Source organism: Myripristis murdjan, chromosome 6, assembly GCF_902150065.1.
Source record: "Myripristis murdjan chromosome 6, fMyrMur1.1, whole genome shotgun sequence".
Classification (NCBI taxonomy): domain Eukaryota; kingdom Metazoa; phylum Chordata; class Actinopteri; order Holocentriformes; family Holocentridae; genus Myripristis; species Myripristis murdjan.
The window spans coordinates 35,147,169-35,158,581 of NC_043985.1; the positions used below are offsets into that span (position 1 = coordinate 35,147,169).

The 11,413-nt window shown below is 48.2% G+C and overlaps 1 protein-coding gene across 8 annotated transcripts in view; it reads right to left on the bottom strand.

Annotated features, from left to right (window-relative positions):
- Positions 1-1,954: 1,954 nt before the first annotated feature.
- Positions 1,955-11,413, bottom strand: part of ftsj1 (FtsJ RNA 2'-O-methyltransferase 1) — a 14,442-nt gene continuing 4,983 nt past the window's right edge. For 4 of the 8 annotated variants that reach the window (XM_030054331.1, XM_030054330.1, XM_030054328.1 and 1 more), the window contains 6 exons: positions 11,330-11,382; positions 8,588-8,641; positions 7,986-8,088; positions 6,707-6,790; positions 5,946-6,049; positions 2,856-3,168 (listed from right to left, as the gene is read on the bottom strand). In XM_030054331.1, the coding sequence (XP_029910191.1) occupies positions 3,043-3,168; positions 5,946-6,049; positions 6,707-6,790; positions 7,986-8,088; positions 8,588-8,641; positions 11,330-11,382 (524 nt within the window). In that variant the 3' untranslated portion in view covers positions 2,856-3,042. The other 4 variants (XM_030054326.1, XM_030054325.1, XM_030054329.1 and 1 more) reach the window with 4 other exon arrangements.

Here is an 11,413-nt window from a genome sequence, read left to right on the forward strand (position 1 = left end):
TATAAAATTAAAATTAATACATTTTACAATTCTTCTTGTAGGCTATTTTTTTTTTTTTTTTTTTTTTTTTTTTTTTTTGTTACTCATGACTGCACTGTCCAACCAAAAATTTATCTTGTAGACTGATGTAGCCTAATTTTTTTTTTTTTTTTTTTTTTTTTTTTTTTAATGTTTATGAAAATAAATTAGGGGAATTTAATTCAGAGGGTTAAATAAAAGTTTAATAAAATACACGCCAGCCTCTGGGCTCCTTTAGGTTTCCATTAGTTTGCTCATATTTAGTATTTAGGCTGGCTGCCCTGAAAAGTCCACATGGGAGTTGATGCTAAATGTTTTACTGTCTTTAAGTGACAGTGAAATAATATTTTAACCAGCAGAATAATCACGAGGCGTCAGATGCTTTATAAAATGAAATATCAGAATCAGTTGAATCAAAGTGACGATTCTGACGAAACTCAAACTGAGGGCAGCGGTCCAGCGAGGGTCGCCCCTCACTGTGAGAGAGGGCCAGTTCCTCTGCAGGAGTGTACGGCTGAGTGGGAGACACATTCATTTACTGAACACACACGTTACTGTAGTCAGTTCTACTCGTGCCGTCATGGTGGGGAAGTAATATTATAATCGCACTAATTTACGCATTGACACAGTCGGCGATTTTTTGCCACCATTCCTTGCGGCTTTTGGCAGCTGCAACTGTGTTGCTTTGTGCCTGGATTATTGATTTATATTTCTCGTATTTATTAATGATTATTGTCTACTCCTCGGTTGTGACGTATGCGGCTCGGGTAGATTTTTCCATGTCTGCGATTGGTCGCATGCAGCAAACTCCGCCCTTTTTATGTGAGCGCGCACAGATCTAGATTGGAAAGCCTGGGTTGAATTAGTGAGTTGATAGCCGGCTTTATGGTACCGAAAATCCTGAGTGCTGATGTCTCGTTAAGTGAAGCCAGATAAGTAAGAGAAAGCCTGACTATGTTCATCCAGCTTTATGGTACAGGCCTCAGCTCAGTTGTGCATATAACACTAACCCTAACCATATAACACTAACCCTATTCATGAAGCAGCTGGAACCTGTTTGACAGCTTCTGTCACAAAAGTAAAAAGCTCAAAACAGTGAATGTGTGCAATATTTTTAAAGTCTTGAAGTGAGTTTGTCTTCCACACTTAACATTTTTATTCATTTTATTTTTATTATTAAAATGTTCTGAAGCCAAATCTTTTTGTAGGTATATTTACATTTAATAATCAAACAAATGATACAAGACTGATTTGCTGAAAGCCTGTGATCATTAAGCTGAGTCGTGTTTCAGTGAAACGTTTGATTCTGTCAAACCAGACCAAGAGAAGCATGTGCGCGTGCACGTGTGTGTGCATGTGTGCGTGTGCGCGCGCGCGCGCGCGCGCGTGCGCATGTCAGAGAGCCTGGAGCTGCTGTGTGGACGAGCTCAGTCTGTTCAGAAAATCTATAAAAAATATCAAACTGTTCAAGATAACAAAAAAGCCCTTTAAAGGGTTAGTTCACCCATTTTGAGAAATTCTGCATGATTTCACTTAAAAGGTTTTGAAAGTGTGGTCTGGGGCCCCCCGGGGGTCTTTGAGGGCCCTCCAGCGAGAACTCAGCAAAATGCACAAACTCAGTACTACTACACTTTCAAATACAGGGGAAAGGTGATAAAAAAAATTATCAAAATAATAAAAAAAAACAAAAAACAGAAAAACATGAATAAAAATGTAAAAACATTTAAACGCGAACAGATGTGTATTTATCATTATTATTATCATTATTATTATTATTCCTATTATTATTACTCAAAGGTGAGCTCAGCAACGCTGAATATGCCGACTCACGGCTTCCTGCAGGTGGCGCTTCAACACCTGCAGCTGCTGGGCCCTGAGGGCCGCCGGTGTAAATAAAGTCGACTGGAGCGCCACAGATGATGATTCCTCCAGGAGGTGATTATTATTCGAAAGGTCAAACTTTATTCAGTCCAAGAAGATAACACATCAAGTTCAACAGACAGAATAAAAACATTTGATTAAAAAGTCAGCATGAAATCTGGCAATTTGACCCTTTGAAACCCCAACAAATTCACTTGATTTCTTTCAAAAACATGGCAAAGATAACCATGACAACAAGAAATGACCAGAAAATCTGCAAGAAACCAAGAAAAAGTTACAAGAAAATGAGCTGGAACCTGGAAAAGAAAGAAAGAAAGAAAGAAAGAAAGAAAGAAAGAACCAGAAAGAAAGAAAAAAAAACTTGAAAAAAATAGAAAAAAAGGAAATTCTCAGTTTAATTGTGGCTAATATTCAGGTCACTTTCCTTTTTCTTGTTTTTTCTTTTCTTTTGACTGAACCTGCTGAGGTTCCAAACAGTGTCTCATTTCTGTCCCTCCTGTTTCTTCTGCCTGACAACATTTCCCTGCGACTGCGCCGCCGCCCACTGCCGCCACGCCGCCGCCCGCCACCGTCACGCCGCCGCCCACTGCCGCCACGCCGCCACCCGCCGCCGTCACGCTGCCGCCGCCCACTGCCGTCACGCCGCCCACTGCCGTCACGCCGCCCGCCGCCGTCACGCCGCTGCCTGCTGCCGTCACGCCGCCGTCACACCACTCTCCTCAGTTCTCTCCTCACCGTGTGGCGGCAGCCGGCAGAGCCTGAGAGGGCCGAGGCAGGCAGGGGGCGGGGCCTCAGAGGGTTGGGGCGGGCAGGGGGCGGAGCCTCAGAGGGTCAGGGCAGGCAGGGGGCGGGGCCTCAGAGGGTCAGAGCCTCAGAGGGTTGGGATGGGCAGGGGGCGGAGCCTCAGAGGGTCAGGGCAGGCAGGGGGCGGGGCCTCAGAGGGTCAGAGCCTCAGAGGGTTGGGACGGGCAGGGGGCGGGGCCTCAGAGGGTTGGGGCAGGCGGGAGGCGGGGCCTCAGAGGGTTGGGATGGGCAGGGGGCGGAGCCTCAGAGGGTCGGAGCCTCAGAGGGTCGGAGCCTCAGAGGGTTGGGGCAGGCGGGAGGCGGGGCCTCAGAGGGTTGGGATGGGCAGGGGGCGGAGCCTCAGAGGGCCGGGGCGTCCTCTCGGGCCAGCTGGTTGGTCTTGCGGAGCTGGCAGGCCTGCTGGTAGGGGGGGCGTATGGGTGGCTGGGTGGGGGGGGTGTACTGGTACTGCTTACTGGCATCCAGCTGCAGAGACACAACAACAACAAAAACAACAACAACACTGCCTTCAGTTTTACTGTTCTTACTTTGGTTTGTATTGTGTTAGGGTTAGAATTGTTGTTGCTGGTTGTTTGCAATAAATTGCTTACTCAAATTTTTTTTTGTCTCACTCCCATTTCTTCTTTTTGTATTTTGAAGCTCTACTTAGAACCTTCTTAAGATCCAACAGCACAAAATGTAAATTCTTGCAATTTCTCACCTGAGGGCTGTTCCATGACAGCAGCTAAAGAAAGCTGTGCTTACGTGATATATATAAAGCCTCAACCCGTTCCACTAACGCGACTCAGCCGTGTCAGGTCAACGCTAACCCTAACCACGTCTGAACGAGCCTCAGGTGTGCGCGTTCACGGGGCACATAAGCAGCCCAGAACAGTCGACTGTCGAAACGAAGATACAGCTGTCTCAAAAGGAGGGGAAAAGGAGAGCCTCGACATTTTCAGCGGCGGAGCAGACACTGCTGATGGAACTATATGAAGAATATAGAGAAATCACCACAAACAGGGCCGGCTTTGGCATAGGCGCTATAGGCAACTGCCTAGGGCGCCATCTGCTGGAGGGGCGCCGCTAGTGGCCAGAGGGGCGCCGGAAGCGGGATTATTGACCGGGGCGACACCGTCGGGATATGGAAATCAAAAAACTGGAGAAGGAAGTAAATATAAATTTAAACACAACAGAAAGCCACGGTTTGGACTGAATTTAATGCTTTCATTCTTTGTCTTCACAGCTTGAACAAAATGATGATGATTGAGTTTTTTTTTTGTTTGTTTTTTTTTGAATGGTTAATAAATGATTTCAAAACTGAGGCACAGTCTTTCTGAAATCATACATGTAAAAATCCAAATAAAAAGGGATCATTCCAAAAGTGGGATGACCATGAATCCAATTGGGATTAACTGAAATATGTGTTCTTGTAAACGTCCCTCACCTGTCAGCTGACCTCTTGGCTTCGGGCAGAATAGAGGCGGGTCATCACAAATTGCGGGTGGGAAATAAAATAAGACGTCTTTTTTTATTTAACCTCATGTTCTTTTTAACTCCTTTATGTTCAACACTTGTTGCATTTGATGTATGACTTGAGCTACATGAATAAAATTTGATTGAGTAATTGATTGTTTATTCGGTTGATTTCGGAGACTGACAGTGGTAACACATGATTTTCATTATGTTTATTTTTATTAAGTAAACACGTACATTCATGCTTGGTCACATTATGGGAAATTAGTCTGAATTTATATTTCTGAACACGGACATGGTGCTACATAATTAAATTTGAATTTAATTGAATTGAATATGTGATGCCAGGGCAACAATACAGACGTGACGGAGCCGTCATCTGGGGATCTGTTTCCGTCCGTCGGACATTCTCTGACAGCAGCTGAGCTAAGCCTGGCTGTAAGCCGCCACGGAGCAGGCTAGTTCTGCTGACTAAGTTGCCATGGTTACTGAGCTGTAACTCATACAAGCCACTTTGATGGAACAGAACTCTCACTGAAATTAGAGAGGCTCATCGAAATAAGCCAGGCTATCCCTGTTAGCCAGCTGGATGGAACAGGCCCCTGGTCTTAACATTTTGATCAGGAGTGTATGTGTGTGTATGGGTTAGGGTTAGAGTTCTCATATTCTGCCTGAACCCGACCCGACCCGACCCGTCATTTTCGGGTCGGGTCGGGCCTAAAATTTACGTGAATTGGGCGGGTTGGGTCGGGTCGGGCTTCGGGTTCTGTGGGGGATTTTTTTTTTTTTTTAAAAAATAAAAAAATAGAATTATGTGTTGTGTTATTGATTATGACGTTTCATTTTTCTGTGACTGGTGGAGAGAGTGAGAGACTGGATTGGATTTGGAGGCTAAACTTTCAGTGACAGACAGACAACCAGCTGTGCGAGCGCAGCGCAAACAAGTGAGAGAGAGTTGCAGCAGCATCCGGCTGTGCTGCAGACTCAGCAGCAGGGACGGTTTCTGCTATGGGCAGTGCAGCTGCCCAGGGCGCAATCTACTTGGGGGCGCACGAGAAAAAAAAAAAAAATCGCCAGTTTTCTAGACTACCGTATTGACCCGCACATAGTGTATATATATATATATATATATATATATATATATATATATATATATATATATATATATATATACATATATATATATATATATATATATATATATATATACACTACTCACGAAAAGTTAGGGATATTTGGCTTTTGGGTGAAATTTATGGAAAATGTAAAAAGTTCACGCTACAGTGATATTATATCATGAAAGTAGGGCATTTAAGTAGAAGCATGCACTGGTGATTTCCTCATCTCAAACAATTTCTTGAAACAAAAGCCAACAACAGTGGTGGATATACCACAACAAAAAATGTCAGTGTCAATAACTTGTCATGTGCCCTTGAGCATCAATTACAGCTTGACAGCGACGTCTCATGCTGTTCACAAGTCGACTTATTGTCTGCTGAGGCATGGCATCCCACTCTTCTTGAAGATAATTAGATAGATATACACATACATCTGCATATATATGAGTAATTATTTTAACACAGCGTTAGAGTCTTAGTGAATCTTCAGTGTTCAAGATCGACACAAACAAAAACAGATTTTCTGGTCGTCGTCCCGAGACCAACTGGTTTCAGTCGGGGCTCAGAACATTAGAACTCATTAGAACAAACAGCATCTTACAAAAACCCTTAAAAAAAACATTTTATGAGGAGTGAGGTGTTTACTGAGAGGCAGCCGTGCATCCTGACCTGCAGCGGGTAGCTCCGGTCCGAGTCGAACGCACTCAGGTCGCCACACGCCAGGAACGGAACCACCACCCGGTTTGGACCTTCTAACTGGTTGAAGTCAACATCTGGAACACAGAGCACAAGAACCAGGATGACTGAACCAGGCTGAGGGGAACCAGGCTGAGGGGAACCAGGCTGAGGGGAACCAGGCTGAGGGGAACCAGGCTGACTGAACCAGGCTGACAGGAACCAGGCTGAGGGGAACCAGGCTGACTGAACCAGGCTGAGGGGAACCAGGCTGAGGGGAACCAGGCTGAGGGGAACCAGGCTGACTGAACCGTATTTGTTCCTGTGGTGGGGGGTTTATCGGACACTCCAGTTTCCCAGCAGAAAGTGGACTTGAACGCCACATCACGTCAGTGATGGCGGCCCACAGAGTGCCGTGGTGGGTTTGAGGTCCAGGCTTACTGTCAGTCATTCCACGGGACCTCTACAAGAACCTTTATCATTTAAAAAAGTTACTGAGAGCTGCATTAAACGATGTGACTGATCTGCATATGATTGATTGATCTGATTGATTTATTGATTATAACGCTGCTGTTAAAGCCGGCACAGTCACTGCTTACACTCCAGCAGCCAATCACATCGCTGGATTTCATCACTACCGAGTGGAACCGTCACACCTGTATCCTGCTCACATAGGAACATCAGCACTTCCTGTGTGTGTGTGCGTGTGTGTGTGTGTGTGTGTGTGTGTGTGTGTGTGTGTGTGTGTGTGTTACCATAGCAGTGATCCAGCAGAGGGTTGGACATGTTGGGAACGTAACCTTCAGGTGGAGAGTAACTCTGACACACCACGAAGGCCTCTGAGAGACAGACAGGCAGACAGACAGACAGGCAGACAGACAGAGAGAGAGAGAGAGAGAGAGAGAGAGAGAGAGAGAGAGAGAGAGAGAGAGAGAACAGGACATAAACATCAGAAAATAACAAATCTGAACTAAATTGTCCTTTAAGGTGAAGCACAAAGTAAAACCACTGCCTCTGCTACTTCAATCAGTTCATTAGCAGTGCCCAGGTAATATAGTACACTTTAGTAACTGCTTAGAAACACCCTAGCAACCATCTGGTATACCTTAGCAACTGCCTAGAGGACCCTAGCAACCATCTGGTATACCTTAGCAACCGCCTAGAGGACCCTAGCAACCATCTGGTATACCTTAGCAACCGCCTAGAACACCCTAGCAACCATCTGGTATACCTTAGCAACCGCCTAGAGGACCCTAGCAACCATCTGGTATACCTTAGCAACCGCCTAGAGGACCCTAGCAACCAGCTAGAGACGCCCCCCATGTGAGTACTTCACAGGGTACACACAGTACTTGCAGTAATAGAAATGGTCCCATTTAAAATGCGTGAAGGAGCTGAAGTACCAGCTCGTACTGAGAGTGCAGTCAAAACTTGTACTACTGCTCATGGTACTACAGTCTGCTGCTCATGGTACTACAGTCTGCTGCTCATGGTACTACAGTCTGCTGCTCATGGTACTACAGTCTGCTGCTCATGGTACTACAGTCTGCTGCTCATGGTACTACAGTCGTAAAACTACAGCAGAGTTACACTTTCTCCAATATATTATTACGGGAAATTAATAAATAAAAGGCTACTGCTTCAATTACTTTATCTACACCTTAAAATACTTCAACTATTGATTCAGCTACTTCAAGTACTGCTTTATCCATTTGAGCTACTGCCTGAAGTACTCCAATACTTCTTCAACTACTTTAAGTACTGACTTAATTACTTTAATTACTTTGACTAGTTAAAATATTTCAACCATTTTTTTCAAGCTGAATAAAGTCCAAACATTTCCTCCCCGGCCATCGCGGTTTGTTTTCTAGATGTTACTTTTATTGTTGTTATTATTATCATTATATTTCTTTTTCCTCATGGATTCACTTCCTGTTCCTGTTTCCTGTTTCCTGTTCCTGTTTCCTGTTTCCTGTTCCTGTTTCCTGTTCCTGTTTCCTGTTCCTGTTTCCTGTTTCCTGTTCCTGTTCTTACCGATGCTGGAGTTCCTGCTGCTGCGAGGCTTTGCACAGGTCACACTGCTGAAGAAGATCTTCAGCTGTGAGTACAGCAGCGTCACGTCCTTCCCCCGGAAGATCTGCACACACACACACACACACACACACACACACACACACACACACACACACACACACACACACGTATGTATATAATTTCACTCAGAGATCAGTATTTGTGCTTGTGATCCTGATGAGACGCCTGTGGACACTCGGCTGGCTGGGCTGGGGACAGGTGCACGGGCAGGTGCACGGGCAGGTGCACGGACAGGTGCACGGGCAACACGCTCTGGAAAATGTTTTATATGATCCCACGCCAGGTGATGTTGTCTTTGTTATTTTTTATTATGATGTTTATTTACGATGCAGAGGCCGTTGGAGGATAGGAAAAATTGTCATCACACCCCTGCCTAACAGAGAAAAACTCCATACAATTGTAAAAAATTTAGAAAAGAATTAAGGTGGGGTGGGGGTGTTTTGTTTTTTGTTTTTTGTTTTGTTTTTTTTCAAATTTATATCTATGTCGGGGTCGGGGTCGGGGTCGGGGTCGGGGTTGGGGTCGGGGTTTGCTGGACGCACCTTGGCCACGAAGGCTCCTCCAGGCTTCAGGACGTGCGTCGTGATGTTCAGAGCCTGACAGGGAAAACAACAACAACAACAACAACAACAGTGAGCGACATGTTGAGCTCCTCACAGCAGAGCTCCTCACAGCAGAGCTCCTCACAGCAGAGCTCCTCACAGCAGAGCTCCTCACAGCAGACTGAGCTCCTCACAGCAGACTGAGCTCCTCACAGCAGACTGAGCTCCTCACAGCAGACTGAGCTCCTCACAGCAGACTGAGCTCCTCACAGCAGACTGAGCTCCACACAGCAGACTGAGCTCCACACAGCAGACTGAGCTCCACACAGCAGACTGAGCTCCACACAGCAGACTGAGCTCCACACAGCAGACTGAGCTCCTCACAGCAGACTGAGCTCCACACAGCAGACTGAGCTCCTCACAGCAGAGCTCCTCACAGCAGACTGAGCTCCTCACAGCAGACTGAGCTCCTCACAGCAGACTGAGCTCCACACAGCAGACTGAGCTCCACACAGCAGACTGAGCTCCTCACAGCAGACTGAGCTCCTCACAGCAGACTGAGCTCCACACAGCAGACTGAGCTCCTCACAGCAGAGCTCCTCACAGCAGACTGAGCTCCTCACAGCAGACTGAGCTCCACACAGCAGAGCTCCTCACAGCAGACTGAGCTCCTCACAGCAGACTGAGCTCCACACAGCAGACTGAGCTCCTCACAGCAGACTGAGCTCCTCACAGCAGACTGAGCTCCACACAGCAGACTGAGCTCCTCACAGCAGAGCTCCTCACAGCAGACTGAGCTCCTCACAGCAGACTGAGCTCCACACAGCAGACTGAGCTCCTCACAGCAGAGCTCCTCACAGCAGACTGAGCTCCTCACAGCAGAGCTCCTCACAGCAGACTGAGCTCCTCACAGCAGACTGAGCTCCTCACAGCAGACTGAGCTCCACACAGCAGACTGAGCTCCACACAGCAGAGCTCCTCACAGCAGACTGAGCTCCACACAGCAGACTGAGCTCCTCACAGCAGAGCTCCTCACAGCAGACTGAGCTCCTCACAGCAGACTGAGCTCCTCACAGCAGAGCTCCTCACAGCAGACTGAGCTCCTCACAGCAGACTGAGCTCCTCACAGCAGACTGAGCTCCTCACAGCAGAGCTCCTCACAGCAGACTGAGCTCCTCACAGCAGACTGAGCTCCTCACAGCAGAGCTCCTCACAGCAGAGCTCCTCACAGCAGACTGAGCTCCTCACAGCAGAGCTCCACACAGCAGAGCTCCTCACAGCAGACTGAGCTCCTCACAGCAGAGCTCCTCACAGCAGACTGAGCTCCACACAGCAGACTGAGCTCCTCACAGCAGACTGAGCTCCTCACAGCAGACTGAGCTCCTCACAGCAGACTGAGCTCCTCACAGCAGACTGAGCTCCTCACAGCAGAGCTCCTCACAGCAGACTGAGCTCCACACAGCAGACTGAGCTCCTCACAGCAGACTGAGCTCCTCACAGCAGAGCTCCTCACAGCAGAGCTCCTCACAGCAGAGCTCCACACAGCAGACTGAGCTCCTCACAGCAGAGCTCCTCACAGCAGAGCTCCACACAGCAGACTGAGCTCCACACAGCAGACTGAGCTCCTCACAGCAGAGCTCCTCACAGCAGACTGAGCTCCTCACAGCAGAGCTCCTCACAGCAAACTGAGCTCCTCACAGCAGACTGAGCTCCTCACAGCAGACTGAGCTCCTCACAGCAGAGCTCCACACAGCAGACTGAGCTCCTCACAGCAGACTGAGCTCCACACAGCAGACTGAGCTCCTCAAAGCAGACTGAGCTCCTCACAGCAGAGCTCCACACAGCAGAGCTCCTCACAGCAGACTGAGCTCCTCACAGCAGACTGAGCTCCACACAGCAGACTGAGCTCCTCACAGCAGAGCTCCACACAGCAGACTGAGCTCCTCACAGCAGAGCTCCTCACAGCAGACTGAGCTCCACACAGCAGACTGAGCTCCACACAGCAGACTGAGCTCCTCACAGCAGAGCTCCTCACAGCAGACTGAGCTCCTCACAGCAGAGCTCCACACAGCAGAGCTCCTCACAGCAGACTGAGCTCCTCACAGCAGACTGAGCTCCACACAGCAGACTGAGCTCCTCACAGCAGAGCTCCTCACAGCAGACTGAGCTCCTCACAGCAGACTGAGCTCCACACAGCAGAGCTCCACACAGCAGACTGAGCTCCTCACAGCAGAGCTCCTCACAGCAGACTGAGCTCCTCACAGCAGACTGAGCTCCACACAGCAGACTGAGCTCCTCACAGCAGAGCTCCTCACAGCAGACTGAGCTCCTCACAGCAGACTGAGCTCCACACAGCAGACTGAGCTCCTCACAGCAGAGCTCCTCACAGCAGACTGAGCTCCTCACAGCAGACTGAGCTCCTCACAGCAGACTGAGCTCCTCACAGCAGAGCTCCTCACAGCAGACTGAGCTCCTCACAGCAGACTGAGCTCCTCACAGCAGAGCTCCTCACAGCAGACTGAGCTCCTCACAGCAGACTGAGCTCCTCACAGCAGACTGAGCTCCTCACAGCAGAGCTCCTCACAGCAGAGCTCCACACAGCAGACTGAGCTCCTCACAGCAGACTGAGCTCCTCACAGCAGACTGAGCTCCTCACAGCAGACTGAGCTCCTCACAGCAGAGCTCCTCACAGCAGACTGAGCTCCTCACAGCAGACTGAGCTCCTCACAGCTACGTACTCACCGCCAACAGGAGCTGAGCCTGGATGTACTCGTCCACATCGTGAAGCCCCGTTACTATGGAGACAAAACAGGAAGCCGGCTGTAA